At 39.2% G+C, this 26,391-nt stretch overlaps 1 protein-coding gene and 1 long non-coding RNA gene across 12 annotated transcripts in view; one reads left to right on the top strand and one right to left on the bottom strand.

Annotated features, from left to right (window-relative positions):
- The window catches only part of LCORL (ligand dependent nuclear receptor corepressor like), a 168,964-nt gene extending 156,259 nt beyond the window's left edge, over positions 1–12,705 (bottom strand). The window contains exon 1 of one of the 4 annotated variants that reach the window (XM_069069151.1): positions 12,479–12,705. In XM_069069151.1, the coding sequence (XP_068925252.1) occupies positions 12,479–12,629 (151 nt within the window). In that variant the 5' untranslated portion in view covers positions 12,630–12,705. Of the gene's footprint in view, positions 1–5,866; positions 6,108–12,478 lie in introns of those variants that run through there. The other 3 variants (XM_069069157.1, XM_069069171.1, XM_069069165.1) reach the window with 3 other exon arrangements.
- LOC138147043 (uncharacterized) overlaps positions 11,555–26,391 on the top strand; it is a 435,949-nt gene continuing 421,112 nt past the window's right edge. For 7 of the 8 annotated variants that reach the window (XR_011164697.1, XR_011164690.1, XR_011164688.1 and 4 more), the window contains exons 1-2: positions 13,140–13,561; positions 14,517–14,630. This is a non-coding gene — a long non-coding RNA (uncharacterized lncRNA). Of the gene's footprint in view, positions 11,754–13,139; positions 13,562–14,516; positions 14,631–26,391 lie in introns of those variants that run through there. The other variant, XR_011164689.1, reaches the window with a different exon arrangement.

Genomic DNA, 26,391 nt, shown 5'->3' with positions numbered 1-26,391 from the left:
ATTTGCATCATAGGGTTTGCCATGAAGCACCCAGCACTACACTTTGCACACTGTAGGTATTTAATGTTAACTGAATTCTAGCAACAGAAGAAAGAGAGGCAATCAATCAGAGATGAAATCCTTGAATTATGGGCAAGATTTAAAGAGAGAAATGGGGTAGCAGATAAGAGCAGAAAGAATTCAGGGAGAGAAAGAGCATAAAGATACAGAGGCAAGAAAATAAAGGACAGATAACAAAAATTATGACATGGTCCAGTTCTGAAGGAGTGCAGGTTACTGTGAAAAGCCAATAGTGCACAATAAGGTCAGAGAAAAAGGATAAGGTTAGACTATCAAAGGCTTTCAAATGTATTACAGAAACAGGGAGATGCAATGTGGTAAAATATAACCAAGTAAAAATAGTTAAGCTGAGGGCAAGAACTATGAGAGAGAGAAAAGGACAGATGATAGACTAAAAGAGGCAGAAAGAACCATAAGGGGCAAGGAAGGGAAAAGATGAATGAAAGGCCAAACCAAAGTTTTGAGGCATTGTGACACTAGGAGGAAGAAGTGGCTTTTTTACAAGACATATGGCAGTAAACGGAAGAGATTTTGGAGAATGGAAGATGACAAACTAGAAAGAGATGACATTTTGAGTTTAAATGTTATGGCAATACAGCCAGGAGGAAATGTGGGTCAGGAATTGAGGAGAGAGGCAAAGCTCTTAGAGAGTGGGTATCATATACACAGAGGTGACAGCAAATGGTTAGTATGTTGACATAAAGGATGTTTTCTGAGAACAGAACTTTGAGGATTACCTTGGGGGCAGGGCCAGGAGAGGTACAGAATGAACCCTCAGAGGAATGATGAGAACCAGGAATATAGTTCCTCAGAAGTAAAGAAAGAGTTTCAGGAATGAATAATAATTGACACTGTCAAATGCTACAAAGTAGTCATAGATTTATTACGTCATGTCTGGAAATTTATACCAGTTCAAACTAAGACAAATAAAGACCAAAGGAGGAGACTGCAAAGTTTATCTTCTTTAGATTATTGCACTATTCTTATAGCCTGTTGAAGAGCAAATAAGCTAAAGTCAAGTGTTACTATGGAAAAAATAGCAATGAATAAGTTCCTCAAACACATGCCACACTGATTTCTTTGTTTTTTCCCACAGAATATATGTCCCTTCTCACTGTAAGATTCCATACTTTTTGAGCCACGGAGGAAGGGATGACAATGAAGACTCATTCTGCCATGTTTAGCAAGTGGAGTTAGAAGCAGCTGGCACTTCTGGTTATCTACGTGTGTGTGTGTGTGTGTGTGTGTGTGTCTCTCTCTCTCTCTCTCACACACACATGCACACACACACACACACACGACGTGTATGTATACATACACACAAATATGTATTACATGTATACAGATAGAGAGATTATCTACTCACATACATATACACATATTCTACTGAATTATGTAATTTACCTGTGGGGAAGATGAAGGTCAAGTAGTAATTATAATCACAAAAAAAATCACTAAGGAGTCTTTTATTAAAGTCAGTTTCTTTGATGCACTTAAATGTTTAACTAAATCATTAACTACAATTAATATAGGGAAGGCAGAGCAACAGAGCCCAAGTATTAACACATAACTCAAGTACAATCAAACCCAAAGTAGCACCTCTAAAATTGTCAAGAACATATTTATTGGGATATACCTGGCATTCTTGGCCAGGAAAGTGAGATTAAGAATGAAACTGGATCTTCTTTATTCTCATTACTCTTCAGAATTGGGGGTAGTACCCCATAGCAACAGTAATTCTGGCTTTTATTTTTTTCCTGGTCAGGAGAGGTGATTTTATTTTGTGTCAACTGCTCTTGGTGTAAAAACTCACTCTGCCCAGGCAGATCAGCAACTATTCTGTAACTTGCCTTGATGACTTGTCTAGAGTCACATATCCAGCATGCTATCTTCCTTACTCTGACCTTCTTGACTTTAGGCCAACTATGGGATTTCTAGTCCCTAAGTGAAACTGCACCTTTAGCCTCAAGAAAAAAAAATGCTACAAAACTTTTCTTCCTTTTGGTTCCCTCCATGAAAAGAATTTTTTTCTTACCAACGACGATCTTTTTTTAAACACCATTTTAAAAAATTTTCTGCTTTGAACTGCAGTTAATTATTTTTCATTTTGTTATACTCCCATGACCCATAAGAATTTAAGCTCCTGAAGGACAGGATTTTTTCTTATCTATTTATACATCAAATGCAGTACACCTTGTACATAGTAAATGCAAACTAAGAAATTTAGTGAGCTCCAATACTCCAGTGACTAGTAGAGGAACAGAACTGATAACCTCCAACACTCTCTTAAAAGCTAAATTCCTAATCCCTTAGTAATTGGCTACTTTTGATTTCTCTTAAATCTTGCCAATTGTCAGGAGAACAAAAAGTACAAATAATCGATAGTTGTAGATAAGACAATAAACAGGTAGTCAGTCCTCTTTCCTATTTCCTGGTAATATCTGCAAGATATGGGAAAGGAGAAAAGGAAGGCTCAGTGCAGACAAGCAACTTGGAGGCAGACAAGGAATAAGGCTTTAAGAACTGACCAGTAGATGGAGAACAGCTTCAAGACTCTAGAAAGAACCTATAACCAAACCTGATATGTGACTGAAAATAGGGCAGTTATAACCTTCTGAAATAACCAGAATTTGAAACCATAATTTTGAAATATTTAAACCTTGTAAAAATTAATTAGAGCACAAAGATGTATAACTCTAAATCTAGTGTATTTGAAACAATATATCCATGTAGCATTTTCAGAAAATATTTCAAAAAAGTTCCTTTTTGGGGACCACTACTGAACACTTGTTAACAGAAGAAACCCCTGGTGGTCATTTTAAATTAGCTAAGAGTGTGTAAACACACACACACACACGTGCATATATAATGTGTAATATTTATATAGTGCATGTATTCACTATATAAAAGCTATATAAAATTCCTCAACTAAGCATTCATCCCAAAGACATTTAAGGATGAAACTTGAAAGGGAACAACAGACAAAAAATGGAAGATTTAAAAGATTTTTAAATAAAAGATGTCATTAAAGATGGTAGAGTTACACATCTAACCTCTAATAAAAGGATGGGAACAACAGCTGGATTATATCATGTATGCACAATAGCAAAAACAAGGGGGGGCAACTCTGAAGGTGACATTATTTTAGGGAAGGGCATTGAGAAACTGTCAACTCTAAAAAAGGGAGAAGATACCATAGAAAATATCTTTAGACCTTTATTACCAGCAAAAGGTTATCAAGGCAATTTCAACAACTACCAACTCAAATGCTTCCAATTCTACAAGATGCAAGAAAAATCTACACACTGATGGAAGGCATACTGAGGAAGGCTGGAGAAGGGACTTTCACAAAAGGTATTTTTTTTTTTAAAGCAACTGGGGTTAAGTAACTTGCTCAAGGCTACACAGCCAGTTATTTTTTGTGTGGGTGCCAAGTATCTGAGGCTGGAACCAATCCTGGGTCTCCCGACCCCAGGGCCAGCGCTCTTACTCACTGCACCACCTGGTTGCCCCCACAAAAGGTATTTTACAGCAGACCACATTTTTACAGTCAAACAACTGACTGAAACAAAGCAAGAATATAAGATTCCACTGTGCTTAGTGACTGCTAGCTATAAAAAACAAAATAAGTATTTAAACTGGTACAGGAAAATACTACTTTTAAGGTTCTTCCCCAACAAGACATCTTCCATGTATGTGGAATGATAATCATAGAAGATTCCATGTAAAATGTAACCTTTTTGATAGCCTTCCTGATTAATATAAAATGAGGCCTAAAACAAAGATGCATATGCTTGCCAAGGGTGTTAGCTACAATCACTAAGGATATCTAATACAAAGTCCAAATAAAAAAAGGTGGTTAAGTAAGGCATTCCAGATGCTCCTGCTTGCAGAAGACATTATGTTCATTGCATCAAGCCCAAGAACATTTCAATACCTAGCTGAAATCAGTAATCACTTACAAAAGTTCAGTCTAACAATCCACACACAAAAACAATTAACAAATGATGAATAACCTAGACTATCTTGGGTGGACAACTCAGAAAGTTGATCCATTATTACACATTACCTTGGAGAGGCAATGCAAATGGATGAGCTGGGCTCAGAATTCAAGTGGAGAGCAGGAATGCTTGACTTCTGGAAATAGCAGTTTTTAAAATTTCTCCAAGCTTCTCTCGGAAACCAGTTCAACTTTTTAAAACCAATACAATTGCAAGGATATTGTATAGCTCTTAACTGTGACTACTAGAAAAAAAGTTGAGGCTCACCCAAAGGGCAATGGAGAGGGCATGCTAGGTATGAGAAGGCTGAAATGCATTACAAATGAAGAATTATACAGGAATAATAATGTAAAGGATATTGAAGAAATATTCAAGAGTAAGAAAACAAGACAGGCTAATCATATAGCAACACAGAGATAAATGGAGGATAGCTTATATACTTCATTCATTTTCACCTAATAAAGATAATGAAAGAAAATGCCTAACCAGGTTGGGTGGCACACCCAAAGGATTTATGGGAGAACATGGAAGAGCAGTAAAGGATGGCCATGAACTTCTTATAATCATCAAAGGGAGCACTCAAATCACCAAGATCACAGATCCTTTGAAATACATATACAGAATACACAAATACACACCAAAAATAGTTAATTATAATAAAATTAATGGTATGGAAAATTATATATGGTATATTATATAACTGTATATTATAAATGGCATAAATACTTGAAGGAAAATAATAATTTTTACTTGAGTTTCAAAGGGTAGAAGTTGTTACTGAGAAGTGGGAACTGGTAAAACTGCTTCATTAATTTAGAAAGGTCTATAATAAGATAAGAGGCAGGAAAACATATCAAAAATATGCGATACATCTTGAGCTAACACACAAAGAAAGGTAGAGAAAGAATAAGTACAGTCTTGTAGGGTAGAGCCACCAAAAGAATGAACTAAAGACAATGCCAGAAGTTTTCGCTCAATATAAAAAGGCAGAAGGGAGATACCTTATGGTTTTAAGCTATGCAATAAAACTGGTTGTTGAGAATGACTATTTGTGTCAGATTTAAAATAAACAGAAAGCTGGGAAGTCAGGAAAGACATTTCAGTAAGCTGTATCTGAGATTATCAGGATCGGGACAAAGGCTTCAGTAGAATTAACAGCTGAATCTAAGAAGTATTGCAGAGGAAGAATTGTTAATTTACCAAAGGAATGAATGGAAGAAGAGGACAGCAAGAAATTTAAGCAACTACAATTCCAAGTGGGCTTAGGAGAGGAAACTGGGACTGGATAATTCCCAACTATATTTTTGTTTGTTTTCAGTAGAGAAGGGAGGTGGGGGGCAAAGGGTGGGGGTGGGTGGACAGGGAAATATAAAACACATTTCCAAGTATTTCAGATGATGCAAAATTCACAACTAAAAACATTTCAATTCTCATTTTTAAAAAGTATTATTTGCCATCCACATACAAAAGCTGGCCCAACTAACCCATCACTCTTATTTTTCTAATGATAGTGATAGGTTCATATTGACCATTTACACTGTCACTCTCTTATGACTTATAATTTTATCTTGATGAATACAGATACAGCCACAATACAGAAAAAAAAAATTAAACGATTTACGAGGGAACTGAAATGGTGCTGTCTGCACTGGACCCTAACCGATGGTTCATAAATTTATGCCTCACAGCACTAAATAGGAGCACTACTGGGGAAAAAAAAAACCACAACAATGCTAAGATGTTGCAATTAGGCAGGAATCACTACAGTAGAAGATCGAAAAGTTACATATCCAAAATCCACATACCTTTGCTGTTCCTCCCAGGATTGCACTGTGGTGGAAGAAGCGAAGGCCAGGGCTGGAAGTCAGACAAGTCAGAGGAACGTAGGGGGGCACAGGAACAGCCGCTTATCTCGTGCACAGCCAATCAGGGTGGGGTGCGCACGTGCGGCCAGCCAAGGAAAGTAGCGTGGGCAAGGAGGGGACGGCACCACGCAGAAATCAGGCTATGATATGTTCAGACCAGTCTGTAGCCCATATCTAACATCTGCAAAAATACAAAATTCGCACACTGCTTGGTCCCAAGGATGGCAGATTTTTGATCTTCTACTGTATAAAATGATCCAGAATACAGTATCTCAAAATTTGCATGCAAAAATTCCTCAGTATTATTCCCTCCTCCCCTCCCTTTAAAAAAAAGATACATGAATACTGAGGCACAGAAAAAAAGACAAATTGGTCCTGCCTAAACCATCAAAAAACTTCTCCTAATACAGGATATCCAAGATGCCTCAATTTACCTATCTATAATATGGGTACAATAGTGCCAGGGCTTGAATACAAGAAATAGAAAAGTAATCAAGAACCAATTTTTATCAGAGTCAACTTTTGAACAAAGAAACCTAGAATGGATATCGTCCCATCCCTACAAATTCCCAGTCTTGTTATAAGAGAGGTTAGATGGCATTTAGAGCAATCCCTACCATACCTCTACACTTTTGTCTGAAAGGTCCCCTGCTTTTCATAACCAGACGCCTAGGAAAAGCTCTCTTATACCCCTCACCTCCACATCCTCACCTGCCATTCTCAACCCAAGTTCCAGTATCACTACTCAACTGAAACTGTGCTCTTGACAATTAATGACAATCTCTTATTTGCAAAAGTCAATGGCCTTTTCTCAGTCTTCATTCTTTCTGATCCTTCTGTACCTAACAAAGTTGACTAACCCAACAACATTTCCTTCTCCTTTCTAGAAACTCTTTCCTTCCAAGAGTTTCAAGGCACTATTTTCTTCTAGTTCCCTTTCTCCCTGTCTGACTTATCCTTCTCAGTCTCTTTTGCAAGGTCCTCATTTATGTCCCACCCCCTAAGGATGGCTCTCCTGGGTTCTCTTTCCCTCCTCAACTACCCTGGGTACAAGATCATCTCTATACATAGAAGTCCCAGATTCACATATCCAGCCCTTATCTTGTATCTGAGCTTCATTGCCTATATATCCCACAGGCCCCCCAAACCCAACACATCTAAAACAGACACCAAACTTTCCTCTTAAATGCACTGCCTTTCCTAATTTCCCTATTTTGATGAAAGACATCCATCTATTCAGTGAATCAATGGTTTGAAATGTTACAGTAATCCTTTCTGGGGTCATCCCTTCGAGTCATCCCATATATCCCATCCAACGCAGTCTTATCTAGTCTCCTTCCACATCTCTCATACTCCCTTTTCTCCACTTATGTGATCATAACTTTATTTCAGAGTCTTCTTATCTCCTGCCTGGATAATCAAAATGGCCTCCTAATTGGTCTCCATGCTTCCAGGCTTTACCTTCTTCAACCCATCCTCCACATGGTTGACAAATTAATATGCAAATGCATAAGTCTTTCCACATTATTTCCCCTGCTCAAGAAGCTTCAGTGGATTCCTTCTGCCTCTAGGATAAAATACAAACTCTTGTTTGGTATTTAAAGCTCTAATTTAAAATCTGAATCTAACCTACCTTTGCAGACAGATTTCATACTACTTGTCCTCTGCCTCTTGGAATTTCTAGATTCCTTGATGGCTCAACTCAAAGACCACCTTCTATGAGAATCCTTCTCCACTCTGAAATTATTTTTCATATACTTTATATTTACTTATCTTTGTAAATGTAGCTTTCTCCTAATAGATTATAAGCTCCAGGAAGACAGGAACTTTTTTTTCTCCTGTATGTGTATTCCCAGCACCTGGCACATAGTAAGCATTAATACTTGTACTGAATTGAATCTGGATAGAAACAATAAGAGGATTGGTTGGAAGACAGAAGTCAGTTAGCATAATCCAGGCATTTATACACTTGAATCAATACAATTCTAAAGTAATCTGGATATGAGGTTCCTACAACTGTCCTACAAGACATCAGAAGAAGAGAATACTCATACCTCTGCCCTGATAAATTCATAATTCGATGAATGGCCACTTTATATAGGCAGTAGTGAATAGCTCTGAATTGAAAAAGCTCATGGGAAGGGTAGGCTAGAATGATAAGAAAACACGAAGAAAGATTAACTCTAGGAGATTTACAGTGGCTCACATCTGGTACTGATTTTTTTAGTGGATGTAACTACTTATCTCTGTAGTATTATAAAGCAGGGAGATATCTAATATATCCTCATTTCTAAAATAACATGTTGAACTAAGGATGATCTCTAAGGTCCAATTCTAAAATTCTACTATCCCATGAAGAAGTCCACTCAATTATATAAGACATAGATTATTCAATCCCTTGTTTCCTCTCTCTCTTCTTGGGGACATTTTCTTTTTTTTATTTACACTTCCAGAGTAGCCAAGGGAAAAAAAAAAACAAAACCTCAAATGAGTCATTTTGATGCCCATTTGTACCTATCATAAAAGGATATATGGGAGAAGAAAATGAAACTAGAGCTAAAATTAGGTAGGGGACTTATTATCAATTTTCTATTATCCATTGGCTGTTAAAAGTTAGCTAGAGACAGACAACTGGTTTCTAGTCCCATTTCCACAAGTCAATTGTCATATATGCCTTGTGCAAGCCACAACTTTTGAGGATTTGGGTCTTCTCTTTTATATACTATCTATGCTGCCTACATCACAAGATTACTGTAAAGACCAAATGAGAAACTGGCTGTAAAATCACTTTCCAAAGGGGAAAAAAATACTACACAGAGCAGTGTAGTTTAAAGAACACTAGATCTGGAACCAGAAGATCTAAGTTCAAATCTTAGTTCTGTTTCTTATTATTATCTATGTGACCATGGGCAAGTCACTTCCCTTCTGGATCTAAGTTTGCACAGCTGTAGAATGAGGGAGTTAGGTTAGATTAGATGATGATCTAGTTCCCTTCCAGTTCTAAGTCCTATTTCTTCATGAAATGTAAAGCATTATCATTTACAGACTTAAAAAAAGAAGTAAAGCACCTTGGGTAATTTAGTATTTACTTTAGATTGGACTTTCTTCTATTTTTAGTTTTCAGAGCTTAAACAAAGAACAACTAGAATGAGTTCCTCAAGAACAAGGAACTGTCTTGCTTTTCTGTATTTTCAACCCTCCTCCCCCCTTTTAGAGTTGGTACACTAATGAACACACAGTTGACATTCAATTAAGTGTTTGTTGAAGAGAAGAATGTACACAAGTGACTGAACAGTGGAGGCAAAATACAGAGGGAAAAACTGAAATTACATCATCCCCCTAGTTCTTAGAGTTGTAACATACTACAGAGGGAGACAAGGCCTTAAGATTGCAAAAGGGGAACCAAAAAGGTGGCAGATATTAGTGACAATGCTAATATAATAGTATACTAAATAGCTATTCCACCACAACTTCTGGAAGCTAAAAACTTTCCTTCCTTTCCAAGTTAAAGATAAACTGCTTGATTGTCTCAGATAACTAAGAAATTATGTTATGATCACCAAATTAAACCTATAATAAAATAAGCTTATTCCTCTACTTCCTTGACTAGAGAATATTATAACAGTTATGAAAGAATGAGTCAAATTATTTCAGTGAGTTAAAGCTAAGGACAGATTCAGAAACTTCAGCAATACTCTGCATTCACTGTATACGCCAGAAATGTTGTTCAGCATCCCTGTAGTTCTTTACAAAACAGCCTTTTTAGATCATCTTCAAATTCCAAGAAGATTAAGTTTTTTGCAAAACAGTTTGAAACAAGGAACTAAACTACTGAATAATGGGGGTGGGGGTAAGGGAAGACAGTTTTCATTTGGTAAATGAATTAGGAATATAATTAATTTAAACATTTCTGTAATGAGAGAAAACTAAATTTAAGTATATTGTGCTATATTCAGTCCCAATATACATTAATGGATTTGGGTATTGTCATATAATATAGTTTAATAACACAATGCCTTCCACCACATTTTAAAACATACTTTTTTTTAAAAAGCACAGTCTGGCCTGACTAGGTATTAAAACTTCTACAAACTCTGGCTGTGTTTGAAATAGCTTTCAAATAATAATACTAATCATAATAACAAACATTGATATGGTACTTACTATGTGCCAGGCATTGTGCTAAGTGCTTTATGATTATTATCTCATTTTATCCTCACAACCACTCTGGGAGGTAGATGCTGTTATCACTCCCATTTTACAGATGAGGAAACTGAGGCAAACAGAGGTTAAGTGACTTGTTTAAGGTCACACAGCTAGTACATGTGTGAGGCCTAACCCCAACCCAGTTCTTCCTGACTTCAGGCGCCCTGTCCTCCCCCAAAATTTACATTCACACCCAGTTTCCACCTACACTCGGCTAAAAGGTAGCATAAAAAACCACAATGTTAGTTATAATTTTTTTCAGCAAGTTCTAATCCTATTTGAACACCCAGTAATGTAGAGCAAAAAGTTGTTCCGAACTTATTTCAATTATCAATCATAAATGGTTTTGTTTTTAAATATTCTTAAAGTCTGACGATTTTGAAAAAGGGAGGCAAAGCTAGTGGCATTTCTGAGTTTTCCAAGGACAAATGTTCCCACATCGTTGCATTTAATAAAGGAGATGAATGGAAAAACTAAACATCCTTCCCTCCTTTTTTTATTTTTGGTCGTTAAAACCACTGCAATATGCCTTGTTCAAAAAGTACAGTGACACGGAATACAACCCCGTAAGTACTGAAACTGCTTCAGTTAGAATCAGAACTAACATTTTAACAGTCTTTCAGCTGAAAGTGAAAATAGGTTTTCCTAACTGAATAATTTCAATTAACAATCATATAAATGCACCCATACCGCATTCAAGAAACAGAAGAAACTTTCTGCCATCCTCCCATTAGAGTTTCTTTAATAACTAAAATATTAAAAATGATGAAATTTGACGCTTGACCAAACCCTACCATCTGCCAACTTTTTATCCTTTGGACACCCCGATAACTCAAGGTACCGTCTAAATGCAGCAATATCAAATTATAGAAATGCTACATGTAAGTCTCTAATTAGAAAAATCTCCCCGAGTCGGATTGCCTGTATCAATGGTGTCCTGTAACACAACGCACACACATTTCACTCATGAAAATGAGGAATTCTCTCCTAAAGGCTCTAAACAAATAAACGGAGTGACCAAGAGGGCACAAGAGCAGATGGAAACAAGCAGGAGACTTGTTTTTCTATCATACTTCGTATTATTGTCCAAAGCAAAGCAAGCGACCAGACAATACAACCTCTCCCCGCCCAGCCCCGACCCCCCTCTCCCCAGCCACCGCCACCTCCCCGCCCCTTACAAAATAATCTATTCTCTTTCCCTGGACTAGGAAACCAACCTGCTGAACTCCAAACGCACGTCTTACGGCAGAGCAGAGGCAAAAGCAAGGTGGGAACTCTCCCTCTCCGAAGGGAGCAGCCCCATGAATGGGCCCCCCAATACACAAAAGTTTGAAGGGAACCGGGTGCAAGCCCTACAAACTGGGTGAGCACGAGAAGGAAAAGGTGGGGCTTTGGGGGGTGGGGAGGAGAATGAATTAGGGGAGCCGGGAGGGGGGGAGTAGTATGTGGAGGCCGTCACATGATACCAAAGGAGACCAGAGCCGTTGGGGCGTCCGCAGGGGAAAGGGGGGGTGCCGTTGTCATAGCAACACCCCCCCTCCCCATCCGTCCAGACTTCCAAAGAGGGAGGAAGAACTTCAAATCCCAACCGTCAGCGCACGAGCGGCTCCTTCTTAAAGAGGTACACACACACCCCCCACCCGCCCCGCCGCCGCCGCCGCCTCCCGCCGCAAGGAGCTCAAGTGCCCCCCGCCTGCCCCAGCGCCAGGGATCCCGGGGAGGAGGCCAGAGCTCTCGCATCCGTAGCCCCCCCACTTTCTTCCCCTTGACATTCGCTGCCTTCCGCGCCCCATCCCTGCAAGCGCCCCGAGGAGCTTCCTTCCCCCCCTTCTTCCTTGAACTCAGCCGAGTCCCCCCGACCGCCCCTCCACACCCCGCCCTGGGCACGGGCGGGCGACGAGCCCCCCTCGCGTACCCTCCTCTCCTCGCCACCGACCCCAAGCCCGGAGTTTCCTCTTGGCCGGCCGGCCCTCCCTCCCTCTCTGCGCGGCCGGGAGCCGCTTCCTCCGCTCCCCTGCGCTGACAGGAGGAGGAGGAGCAGAAGCAAGAGCAGAGTTTCGCCGGGGGAATGATCCCCTCACTTGTGAAGGGGGGGGTTGGTGGAGGGGGGGCAGTTCCGAACTAACAGTCCCCCGGAGACAACGAGGTGGGAAGGCAGCGATTGCGGACGGAGACCGCCAAGCCGGGCCCCCCAGACAAAAGGAAGACCAGGAGCCGCCGCCTCCCCTCTCCCCCATTGAACTGACCCGAAACGGGGGAGATATCAACTCAAAACCCCCTCGGCTGAAACTCCTCGAGGCAGCCACCGCGCGGAGACCGGGGGAAACCGGCCTGTGTCTCTCTTACCTACACAGTGCATGAGGCGGTGGCGCCAAGAATCGAGTTCCCGCCGGAATCCTCTCCTCTCCGCCGCGCACCGAGGGCTCCGGCACTGAGCGGCGGCGGCAGCGGCGGCGGCGGCGGCAGCAGCGGCCATTCTCCCTCTTCCCTTGTCCATCTGCGTCCCGCGTCACGCGCCCTCATTTACATACGGGCGGCGCAGGCACGAGGCGGGGGCGCGAGCCCTCGGCGCGAGCCCCGGAGCGCGCGCCACTCTCTCCCGCTCCCTCCTCCTCCTCCCCATCCCCGCCACCGAGGGGGAGGGGAAAGAGGAGGTTAGGAGGAGGGTTGATTGACACGTGTCACTACCTTCCCCCTCCATTCTCCATGGGAGCAAAGCCAGAGGCGGGGACAGAGGGGAGGAGGAAAGTAATTGCTCTACAGACCCCACCCCCTCCAGTCCCAGGAGTTAACCGAGCTCTCGACTCCAACCTCTGGCCGAAGAGAGCCCCTGCTCCCCCCTGTAGGAGCCGTGGTGCTAATGAAGTGGCTTCACGAAGCCTTCTCCCACTCCGACCCCTCGGAGACTTCACTTCCCAGTCTTCCGTGCGCCTGAAGCGCAGCGAGCAGCTCCGCACTCGGGCTCACTGCATGCTGGACTCTGTAGTCTGCGTGGGGGGTAGGGGGTGGGGGTGGAGGAGGGGGCACACTCCGGGGCCACCTTTGTATCGCCGCGGAGCCGCTCCTCGCCGATCCTCGGCCTCTTCCCCCTCGGCTCGGCAGACTTGGCGTCGTCGTGGAGCTGGAGTCTTGTTTAACCGATCTATTAAGAGATTAAGGGCTGAGCTGCTTCTTGGGCGGGTGGAAGGTTTGGCCAAGCCACCCGCTGAGTCGCCCCTACGAGTGGGACGTGGCCGGCCAAGCTTTGTTTTTAAGTGATGGATATCGCTCTGTATTATTACCGTCCCCTTACTTTGCAGTGAGGAGAGCACCGGTTGGGGAGGAAGGACGGGACCATTCGGTTGTCATTAAAATAGGCACCCCCACCCCCAAGATTGTGTTATCGTTGCTGGGTGTAATCCTCCAAAAACCTGGATTATGTCTGAAAATGTACGTACATTTTTCAAAAAGAGAAATCATTTGCCAGAAAGTAGGTTAAGGGAAATCTATAGCTGAATGTCTCTAATTAAAAAAAAAAAAAGGTAACCTCAAAAATAAAGATTAAAGACATAATTGAAACTCAGCACAAAACCTTTGTGGAGGAAACTTTTGGTTATTAACTTCAATTACATTTTTTGAAGCTAAGTATTTAAAAAAAATATCAGAGTAACCCAAAAGTTACAGGTAAATACATCTAGAGCCTTAAGAAAGGCTAGGAAAATGGAGACATTTGGCCTCAGTCATGTTAAAAAGGTAAGGAGTATAGAAAAACATTGAAAATATCTACCATGCCAACCAAGCTGTGCTTCTAGGCTGGGTGAAAGCACAATTCTACATTCCTGCCACAAGTGCGAAATGAGCTAGTTATGGTGATGGGTAAAATTTTTAAGCCAATAGTTCCCAAAGTTTTATTTCCAAGTTTGGGGAAAATACCTGTTGTCCCATGTAGTAGAGCAACAATTCCTAGATTTGGAAGCAGGCCTTGGGTTCAAGTTCTGGCATTTCCACACATTAGCTTAGTAACCGTTGTTCAAGGTATATTAACTGTAAGCCTCATTTTCTTTATCTCTAAAATAGGAATAATATTACTTTCCCTGCTTACCTCACAGTTATTGTGAGGAAACCACTTTATAAACTATAAGTCACTATGTAAATGTGAACTATTCCTTTCTCAGAATCCTATGAATTCTGAATACTTTACTGTCATTTTTTGACAGTTTATTTTGCAGATGCTCTTTACTTCTATCTACAATGATTTATTGTTCATTAGCAATTCAAAAGGAAATACATGGAAGTGAAATTTAAAACAATCTTTTAGTAGAAAGTCTCAGATGTTTTTGAGACAAGTGACATGACAGGTGAAACAACTGACTTGGGTATTTTTAAAATTCTTTCTGAATTTCAGTTATCCATTTCTCCACTTGTCATTGGAACTGATCATCAAGAGTTGGAGCATTCCCAACAGCTTTTGGGATCTATCCAAAAAAGCTGGGAGAAGGAAAAGACTCCATGGAAAACGGTAAAACACACAACTCTCCTGTCAAGGCGGAGAGCACTGTCATCCTCCCACTCATCCAGGCTCAAAACCTCAGTGTTCTTCTCAATGTCACACGTGTAAGGATGACACATATCCAATCTGTCATCAAATCTTTTTTTCTACCTTTCCCTCTCTTGAATATGTTCCATTCTTTCCACTCACACGCCCTCATCACCTCTTACCTGGGCTATTGCAGTAACTATCTAATTGGTCTCTTCCTATTCCTGTCTCTGCTCCACTCAGCTGCCAGAATGATTTTTCCAAAAGCACAAGTATGATTGTGTTATCAAATACACATACATTCACTCAGTCAACTCTAGTAGTTCCCATTTGCTTCCAGGATCAAACATGGAGTCCTCCGGCCCTTTAACCCTTTCACAGCCTGACCCCTTCTTGCCCTTTTGCTCTCCTAGCCCTGGTTTCTACTCCATGCATTCTCTAATCTGGCTGCCTTGGTCTGTTTGCTGTTCCTCATATACCACACTTCCATTATTGATTCCACATATTTGCACTGCCTGGCCCCCCATGCCCAGAATGTGGATCACCCTCTTTGCCTTTGTTTTTTAGAATCCTTGACTTCTAAGACTCAGTTCAAATGCCACTTCCTTCAGGAAGTATTTTCCAGCCCTCTCACCTTTCTGCCCCACCCCCAGACATTGTTTTTAGTCTTTCTATGTCTTTTGCATGTTCATCCATGTCACTTTATCCAACTTAAACTGTATCTTTTAAGGGCAAAGATCAAGTCTCTTGCCGTTATTGTTAATAATAGAAATATTTCAATAATGTCTTAAAATTTGCAAAGTGCTTTAAATATGCAGTGTCCCTAAAGTTTTAGTGCTGTTTTAAGCTTTAATAGCTTAAATTAAAAAAAAAAATTAAAAATCGCTTAAATTTATTTTCAACTTTAATAGCTTGAAACTTCTCTAAGACTTTTGGAGAAGCCTTGTATTATCTCACTTTTCTCTTCATAATCACCCTGTGAAATAGATACTTTTTCCTCCCTATCTGGACCTGTGATTTCATCCTTGTAGAACACCTTTCCTAAGGTAATTCCTTCTATCAAAGATCTACAAATGTCCTACAGCTCAGTCTTAGACTTGCCTGGGGGCAAGGAAGATTAAGGTCTTGAACAAAGTCCCACAACTAGTATGTGTCATTGCAGGGACTGGCACCCAGGTGTCCTGAGTCTGAGGTTAGCTCTCTGTCTCTATCATGCAGCCTCTCATGATTATAGATTAGGAAACTGAAGCTTGAGAAGTGAAGAGGCTTGTCTTTGGACATGTAATAAAAAGAACACTAGACTTTGGATCAGAAGATTTGGTTTCGAGCCCTGACTCCAGTACGTATTAACTGTGTGACGCTGGACAAGACACATAAAATCTCTGTTTGGGGTTCCTCGTGTCTAAAATGGGGGTAATACTACCTGCTCAGCCTATCACAAATGTAATGAGCCCCCAGTGAGATAACTACAGTCCAAAGCCTTCTGTAGCACCATGTAAAAGTCAGCTATTATCACTAGTGTAGGCAAATACCCCACAATGAAGATGATTGCATCTTGCCCTACCCCTACAGTATCTGTTGAAGAAGATAAAGCATGGATATTCTTGATAAGAGATTCCAAACCAAGCCAACATCTAGTTTAATATTTATTGATTTCAGTGGAAAGGTGAACTCAGGAGAAGATAACAAAAAATGGGCAGGAAAATGTGGTGTATGAGTAATAAATGAAGGGCATATAGATTGGAAAAAAATGGCCTCCAGGGCCCTTTCAGCTCTAGATCTAAGTACCTATGAACCTTCTCACCAAGGACATGGAGCACAGTTTACAAAATGAAAAGTACCCTAGCTAGGTCTCAGACTAATTGCATCAAACTCAAATAGATACAAATCCCTGCAAGTACATATTGACTTAGAAAACCACAAATTAACATTATCTGTGTTGTGCTATATTTTCATTTATTGGTTAGACATTTCCCAATTACATTTTAATTTGGCTCGTGATGAATTGGTCCTAGGGCTATGAGTGACATTTGTAGTGTAGTGGATAGAGTTCAGAACTTGAAGTCAGAAAGACGTGAGTTCAGATTCTGCCTCAGACGTTTATTGGCAGTGTGATCCTGGGCAAGTCACATAACCTTTTCCACTCAGTTTCCACATCTGTAGAATGGGAATAATAATAGCACCTACCTCACAGGGTTGCTATGAGGATCAAATGAGGTAATATAAGTGAACCACTTTGCAGACCTTGAAGTGCTACATAAATATTATTACTACTTGGAAGAAATCAGATGCTGATGACATCACAGACTAGCAAACTGCTGCTGCCTTTATTTTCTAATCTTTGTTACGATGGAGGTCCTGCTGGGCAATTATAATGATAATAGCCAGCATTTATATGGCACTTTATAGTTTCCAAAGCACTTTATAAATGTCTTGTTATATCTTCACAATAGCCCTGGAGGTAGGTGCTATTATTATCTACATTTTACAGATGGGTAAACTGAGGCAAGAAGTTTATTTGGTCCAGGATCATACAGCTCAGAAATGTATGAAAGTAAATTTGAGAAAATCTGAAGATGGACTTGAACTGAACCCAGGTCTTCATGACTCCAAGACAAGTACTCTGTCACTTTCAACACCTCTTTGCCTAAGGGAATATAGAACAATATATTCAGAAATGAGGGTGACATAAAAGCAAAAGAGATGGATAAGAATAAAAAAAGGAGTAGCAAAGTATAGCCCACTTTGGCTTGTTCATTAATTGATCTTTAATGATTATGTATTTGTACTTTGAGCAATTTGAGAAGAAGGGATACAGGTATCAAAAAAAAAAATACAGGGGTGGCTAGGTGGTACAGTGAATAGAGCACCCGGCTCTGGAGTCAGGAGGATCTGAATTCAAATCTGGTCTCAGACATTTAACTCTTACTAGCCGTGTGACCTTGGGCAAGTCACTTACCCCCAATTGCCCTGTGTTCCCCTTTCCAAAAAGCAAAAAAAAAAATACAACAGTTGGATAAATTTCTGATTCCATATTAGAAAAACCAAAGAGCACAGGAAAAACATGACCTGTTACAGGATTTTTAAGGTCACTAAGCCAGGACAGAAGGCTTTCTTTGACTTTGTGTTCAAGGAATGGATCCACTATACTTAATAGGATGGCAAAATAACCATTCACTTTCTGAATTATCAACATATCACTCATAAATAACATACATTTTCTGACCTAATCAAGCAAAACTCCTTCCTATACAGTAGAGATTTGCAACTCTAATATTATTACAAGGAGGTTTAATTCATCATTAAAGACTTTGCAGTGCAGAAAAATACTATTTTTTGGGTAAACTTTAATAGATTATTAAAACTATACATTATGCTTCCCGGTATTTGCTTTAGCTCTGAACAATGTTCTGCACTAATAAAAGAGACCTAAAATAGAGGGGAATTTGATTAACCAGTTGTTTTTTGGTGAGGGAACACAGATTCTCTCAGAGTATTTCTTATCAGTCGTATAATCTATGTTATGGTATGTCATTGTGCAAGCATTCTGAATCATTCCCAATCCACAAGCCAAAGGTTCTTTAGCATTTTTTCCTAGTGGAATTTAGACTCCATATCATATCAGATGTATAATTTGATGCATTTGCACTTTCATACTGCAGTTAAGCAATTTAGAAACACCTATATAATTTGGGCTTCTCGATATGGTTCCAAACTGGTGTTTTTATGTTTGCCAGGAAGTACACGGAAAAGCATTGAAGGAAATCTGCTTAGCATAACAAAATTTCACATAGTTGGAAGCAAGATTAAAAAAATGAGTTGTAATCATGGTGCAATTTGGCTGTCAGGACATGATGTCAATCTTTATATCTTCTTTTCTAAACTTGACTCTAGGTCACCCTAATAGTGGCATTTATTTATTTTTTTTTAATTTACAATAATCTGTCCTGGTTGGGTGCCTTTGTCAGAGGGATATCTCAGCAATTTTTCCTCTTTCCCTTCACTTAATTCAGGCCTAGGACATTTAAGTTACTTTATTTAGGATAAAATGTGTTTATCTACATTCAAGTTATAATTTGCATATTTTTAAAAAAATTGTGTAGTTAAAAGTTTGTAGTTAAAATTATTTTTTAATTTATTAAGAAAGATCTAGTTCATAGATCTTTCCCTTCCACTCTGTCAGTATCACTACCAAATTCAGGGAGGCACATTTATTAGTTTAAAAAACAAACTAACTAAAAAGCTCCCAAATTCACTGGTTTACAGAATACCAAATACTATGCTGTTTAGTACCATACTTCATTCCTGTCTTCTTCTAGAACATTGGGAAGGATAAATAGGACATGTCTTGTCACTATCCTCTTTGTGTCCACTTGAAATCATTCTTTGAAGCCAGAAACATTATTATCACCTTCATTTTCTGTTTCTACCCCCAATTCAAAATGTATTATATCTTCAATGAAGATAATGTGATCCCATTTAATCCAAATTGAATGGTTTAGTCTCAAAGTCAAGTTGAAAAATGTCATCTTATACTACTTCCTTATCTTCTAATTCTATCAAAATGAGATTATTACAGTTTCTTTTTCCTTGTAAACTTATTTTTAACCTAATCTTTCCATTCATGAAAAGACCTGTCAACTTAGGTTCATATATTTTCTGTTGTTCCTAAGTTTCTAGGGTAGTCTTAGAATATTGATTCCATATTTCTTTCTATAACTTCTGAAAAACCAACCACACATATAGTGTTTCTTTATCTGCTAAACCCATCAAACTGAGATTAGTTTTTTCCTTGTATATTTGTTTTAATTTAACTATTTCTAACAAGATGGAGAAGAACCAGTTGTGCTTAGAAATTGTGGCCTCTTTAGTAGTGAAGAGGGCCACAGAGTAAATCCAAAACAGTCTTATACAGAGTTGTTGTATATAACCACCTATTTGGTGTGACTTGAGGGGGTTAAAAAAAAAAAGCCTGCCTTGCGTAAAAAATATCTTCCTCAATGTCTTGTCATAGTGCCTTCAATTATTGCCATTTGAATAATTTCTTTTATCCCCAGAGAGAGTATTATATTTATTAAGCACTGTTTAAAAGGAGATTCAGTTCAGTTCAGTTAAAAGGAGTAGTGGTCAGGGAATACAAAAAATGGAATTCATAAGAGGTAAATTTTGTTGGGGGTGGACTGAAGATAAGAGAAAAATCTAGATCAGAGTGGGAAACCTGTGACCTCAAAGCTACATGTAGCCCTCTCGGTCCTCAAGTGCAGCCCTTTGAATCCAAACTTCATTGAAGTTTCAGTTTGGATTGAAAGGGCCACACTTAAGGACCCAGAGAGCTACATGTGACCTTGAAGCAGCATGCTCCTTACTCCTGATTTAAATCATAGGCAGGAGGAAGTCACTGGGAATATAAAGGGGAAGGGGGTGGAAAGAAAGAGGTTTGTAGAAAATTATAGATGAAGTCCATAAAAGGAGTCTTTATCTTAATTCCCACTCTTGCTGACAAGTTGGGTTAACAGAGTTAACAATTGGGGGTAGGTTATTTTTCTAATGCTACCAGTTCAAGCCCCTATTCCAACCCCTATTCAGTCACCAATGATTAATATGCAGTATCATTTAACTAATAACAGATTAGCCTTTACAAAGGGCTATTTAAGGAGGACAAAAAAAAAATACAAATGAGTCAGTGTAGTTGAAGACTGGAAAACTAGGAAAGGGCTAGGTTATGCAAAGCTTTAAATGCCAATGATCCTGGAGGAAATAGGAAGTCTCTGGAGTTTATACAGTTGGGTAATGGGAGTAATGGGGTGGCACTGGAAGTTTAGCAGTGACAAGGTAATACCTGAGGGGAGAAAAAAATAAACACTCTGGCAGCTGAGTGGATGATAGATTATAGTAGAGAGAAGCTTGAGGCAGGGAGACAGACCAATCAGAAACCTTTTTCAGCTCTAAGTGTGAGGTGTGAGGGCAGAGAGAAAAGGAGCATTTATGAAGAGATATTTTAAATGGGAAACAAAGAGACTGACAGCAGATTGCACGTGTGAGGTGAATTTAAGCCAGAAGTTGAGTATAACATTGAGGTTGAGAGCCTGCATGAGTGGAAGGATGATGGTACCCTCCAAAGTAATCAGAAAATTGGGATGAGGAGAGGATTTTGAACATGAAAATCCTGAATTAAAAGGCTTCAGGAGCTAAGGCAGGTCTGCACAACTGCCAAAGGGTTTTGGACCACAGGCTGTGCAGGCCTGAGGTAGGGAGATGCCTGCTTTCCCTCCACAAGAAGACTTAGATTACTGAAAAATTAATTACCTTAATTGAAATTTACTAATAAAAGGTAGAAAAGTAAACTAAAGATCCAACATTGCTTTGAAGTTGACTTAAAAGTTCAGGAATTAAGTGAACTTTTTAAAGTATTTCCGATAGCAGTCCAATCCAAGGATGGAAAGTGTTTTGAGATGTCATTTTTTTCTGTCTAAGGCAAGGCTGCTTTCAAAACAACTAAATATCTCTGGAAAAGCTTATATTCCAGAATGTGACCAGTCTTACATCTGGGAAGTTCTTAAATCTAGCCCGAATCTCTCATGCTGTAATTTATAACATTTTCCTTTGTCTTATCCTTAGCAGAACTGAACAGCTGCTCCCAGTCACTGATACTTAACTTCACCCTACTTTCTGCCAGGAGCATAAGGGGATGTTGCTTTGGCAGCGGCACAGTTGCCTAAAGCCTAATTTCCCCCCTGGTGGGCTACTGTAGCTATCCTATTCAGATTCTCATAAGCAGGGCCTTCCAAGGTTTGATAAGAGTAACTGAATTGCTGTAAACAGTGTTTAATGTCCCATTTATTCCTGAAGGGCCTTTTGGGGTTCTCATTAAGACCCAACTAAACCCAAACTTGGGATTTGAAAGGGAAAAAAAAACAAAATAAAACATACTGTATGGTGGTGGTGGAGTACGGGTGTGTGGGAAGGGAAAAAGGTGAGAACAGTTAAGAACAGTGGAATCAATAATGCGTTTATGTTTGCTCTTGTATTTCTGCATGCATGTATATATATACACATATATATACATATATATATATACACACACACACACATAAATCTTCCATTTTATCTTCTTATAGCTCATCTCTGACTACTCAAGTTGCCCCTGGCGTAAAGAGTAGGGGCCCTTTATTCATTACCACATAAGAGACCTCCCACAAACTCCCTCTTTTAATACCTGCTTATCCCATTCAAACCGTAATCCCCTTCTCAATTAGCAGGCAGTGAAATGGGTTAAAATATTGCAAGCATGGCCTCAAAAATTTTAAAAGGAAGGAAAAAATAGATCATTCACATCTTTTTTTTTTCTACTTTTCATCTAAGAACAGGATCTAAAATTATTTGGCAAATCACATCGAAGTTCTGATTCTGTGGGAATTGAAGCAAAATGAGACAGAAGATCAAATCTTTCTGATGGTGAATAACGTTTTGCAGAATGAAAAAGAGGAGTTTGGTCTAATATTACTCAAGGTAGAATCTATAAAGAGTAGAAAAGTGATAAACATCAAGCTAACTTTAAAAGTACAGCTAATGAAACACTTGCATCATCATGTTGAGGGATCTAATTTGCCCTGCCCCTGTGTTTGTTGGTGCAACTGCATTCTGCAAAGAGGTTTGGTTTCCTCCTATTTGGGTTGTTGGTTTCTAAAAAATATATAATAAACCTTAAGAGTTGCTTTTGTAAAGGTTTAAAAAAAACCTAGACTTTTCCCATTAAAACCCTATTTTCAGGAGTTTATTTTGGCATCCTGAAGATAATACAGTACTTATTACAGATAGGGCATTTTCATTGAAAGTGTTGATTTTCTATCTCATTCAGGACCATAGATTGAGAGTTGGAAAGTACCTTAGAGACTATATAGTCCAACCCCCTCATTAAGAGATGAAGAATCTGAGCCCAGAGAGATTATAATAACTTGTCCAAGGTCACACAGTTAAGTGACTGCAGATGCTCCAATTCTAAATTTCCTCTTCATTGAATCCACCATCTTTCTTCACTTTCCTTTTCTTGACTCTAATTGCTTTTTTTCCTGTCTTTTGTTTTTACTGGGTCATTATGGGGAACTCACAGTGTGGAAACTTCTTCCCCAATGCAGACTTGTAATTCATCTGTCATTTAGAGAGTTGCCCAGTACACTTAATGTTACCTGACTTGACTATGGTGACATAGCTAGTATGTGTCAAAAGCAGGACTTAAACCCAGGTCTCCCTGACCCCAAGGAGGCAACTCTATCCATTATGCCTCTTTCTTCTGTTTTACATTTTGCATATTTTAAATGGCACAATTTAGGGCATCATGCTGTTTAACATTTTATCAGTGATTTGGATAAAGGCAGCGATAGCATATTGATCAGATTTGCACATGACACAAAGCTGGGAAGGATGGTGCTATGTGGATAACAGAGTCAGAATCCAAAAAGATCTTGACAGGCTGTTCATGATTCTATTCAAGTAATTAAAGCTCTCCAAGCCTCATTCCTGTACTTAAAGATTATAGAATCACAGAATAACAACAGCAGCTGAGACCTTCTTGGACGGGATGCTTGACTGAATCTGATAAGACGAAATTTAATTGGAATAAATGTAAAGTCTTATGCTTGGGTTCAAAAATCAACCTAGATACAAAATAGGAAATGGAGCTAGAAAGTTACTTGAGGACAGGGACTGTTTTTTGCATCTTTTTGTATCCCCTTGGCTTAGCATAGTGTCTGGTACTTAGTATTATTGTTCTGTTATGTCTGACTCTTTCTGACCTCATTTGGGTTTGTTTTTTTTTTTTGGCAAAATTACTAGAGTGATTTGTCATTTCCTTTTTCAGCTCATTTTACAGATGAAGAGGCAAACAGGGTCACCCAGCTAGTAAATATCTGAGGCCAGATTTGAACTCAGGAAGATGGGTCTTTCTGACTCCAGGCTGGGGGCTCTATCTGTTGTGCCACCTAGCTGTCCAGTGCTACTAGCTGTCACATAGTAGGGGCTTAATAAATATGTATTGATTGATTCAGATGAAAAAAACTGGTGATCTGGGGTTTTTAGTGAATTTATAAGGTCAAGATCAGTAACCGATATAATAAGGCAGTTAAAAAAATATAACTAAGAGGCATAATTTCCAGAATTAGGGAGGTGAGAGTCCCACTCTTTACCAGTCAGACCACATCTGAATATTTTATTCAGTTTGGGTTCCACATTTTAAGAAGCACATTTGTAAGCAAAAGAGAGTCCAGAAGAGAGGGTAACCACAATGGTGAGTCTGGAGATCATGTAATATATCAAGTTACTAGGATTACCATAGAGACAGGTAGGTTTGGAGCAATGGGCATGATAGTTATTGTCAATTAGTTGAAGGGTTATCATTTGGGAGGGGGATTAGATTTAGTCTTCTCTGTCTTCAGGGAACAGAACTAGGAAAAATGGGCATGAGTTTCAGATGCAGATTTAGACTTAATGTAAGGCAATTCCAGCCATCTGAAATGCCATGGATTGCCTTGGAAGCCACTTTTAAAATAGAATTGTGAAAATTAACTGGTGTGATTAAGGGCATCACCATATAGAGGAACAAGCACCAAAATAAAAGCCAGGACACTTAGATTCTAGTCTTGGCTCTTCTATTTTCTCACCATGTGACTGAAGAAGGCAAGCCATTTCATTTTTCTAGGCTTGCTTTTCTTATTTGTAAAATGAGCAAAAGTCATTTAATTTGCAACCCAGTGTTGCTTATTCAGATGAAGGCATAACCTATTTGTTTTGTTTGTGTTTTTAGTGAAGGATTGGGGAGTAGAGCTAAAGGTACCTACTATAAGAACTCAGATTATTTAAGACAGCAGCAAATGCTGAAGATCACGGGCACCTTGAAGGCAGCCTCTCAAAGATCCTCTCAAAGGATGGAACTAGATAGACTTGGCAGTTGAAAAAAGACATCAGAGCTTACTACTAGGCACTGAATTCCTGGTATCTTGTAGTTTCACCATGTTCAGTGATAAAGAATCTTTAAGCCAGGCAACTTTGAGAAAATGTGTCTGTTAATGATAACTCTCACACACAAATCTTACTGAGAATAAGGAAAGGATACAGTAAAAAGGATCACTTGGAAGGAGCTGACAATTCTTTTCAGCCTTTTTTCCTCCTTAAAGTTGTGACAGTTTCAGAGACTTGCACACAAGTGGTCCTCATCTGTTCATTCCTTATTCTGCCATTCATTAAAGTCTTTCATGCATTTGTTCAACTTTTCTTCTTTATTTAGACATCAGTTGCTAATTACAAAACATTTATTTTGCTTTAAAGTACCCTAATTGATCACAACTTGAATGATAAAGTTGATATTTCATAATATGTTCATTTTAGGGATAGCAGTAGAATATGTTCTTTTCACCAAGACACCAAAAATATCCTTTGGTTAACCTTAATATGAAAAAAATAGACCAACTTAGCTTTGGCTGAACATTTCAGAAACAAAGGTTAAAGTTTTAGACATTTTAATGACTATAGATGCAACCTGAATTGAAAAGGTTTTGCAGATTTTCTTACGTTACAAAGACAGCATTTACACAAACTTTTTTTTAACCAATTTCTCAAAAAGACCTAAGAAAATAAGTCTGCAAAACTCCCAAGAGTAATTAGAAAATTTTATTTTGTTACATCATTGATTAAGCTCTCCAACCAAGATGAAAAAAGCTCTTTTTTTGGCCACTACTATGGATTCCATCTGAGAAATAAGGATGCTATGTGACCACTTTAATAGCTCTGGTTTGATATCTAAAAGCCTTCTTATTCTAATATGATAAATTTGGCAATTCAGTAATTGCAGTAATGTGAATAGATTGCAAGTTTATATACCAATTCTAAAATAAATGGCTTCAGTTCACCACAGTATTCACTTTGATATATCTGTCTATAGAAACCCTTTGCTGAAGAACCAACAAGATGTCTATGAATATTGTTGCCTAATTATAATGCATCAGCTCTTCAACCATTAGTAACTTAGAATTGTGATCAGTTTTTCTTCAAGAGCTGTCTACAATGGCAGGGACTGGAAAGATCTCATGGACCAATAGAAGTTTTCTTTGTCATCATGAGATATGTCATTATCCCCTAAAGGCTATTTGATCCCGGGAATTGTGCCTCTATCCATACTTTGCCTAAACACTTTCATGACAGCCATTACTGTCTAATCTCTTGATTCATTTTAAAGGGTTAGCTCCCTGGCATAGGATCATGAAGGCAGGTGCCATGTCTCTGTGGGCTTTGTGCTATGGGATACTGAATGAAACCATGGGGCACGGCAGATCAGAAAGAGGCCAACATTCTGGATTTGGGGGAGGAGTTACCAGCCTATTTCAGATTTACACCAAACATTGACTTTTCCACATACCTACCAGCAGCTACAGGAGGAGCTAATATAGTTTGCAAAAGCTGTGGACTTTCATTTTCAGTTTTTAGAAACTTAAATAGTTTATCCAAACTTAAAGTAACAACAACATTCCAAATTATTCACTGCCTTTCACCTGACCTTAAAGAGACTACACCAGTCGTTATTTTTTTTTAATGTGCTCTTGGGAACAATAAGCATTGCTTCTAGCCGTGGTGTTAATTCAACACAAAATGTGAATTTTCTTATCCTACAAATTCATAAAACAACTGGAGCTGTGGTGCTCACCAACTTGTGCCTGCCTGCCTGAAGAGCATAAGGAAAGGAGCTAAGAAAAGG

The sequence above is a fragment of the Petaurus breviceps genome, unplaced genomic scaffold, assembly GCF_028583685.1.
Source record: "Petaurus breviceps papuanus isolate PSGF00001 unplaced genomic scaffold, PetGlider_PUasm1.0 140, whole genome shotgun sequence".
NCBI lineage: Eukaryota > Metazoa > Chordata > Mammalia > Diprotodontia > Petauridae > Petaurus > Petaurus breviceps.
This window is presented reverse-complemented; position numbering and strand designations above follow the sequence as displayed.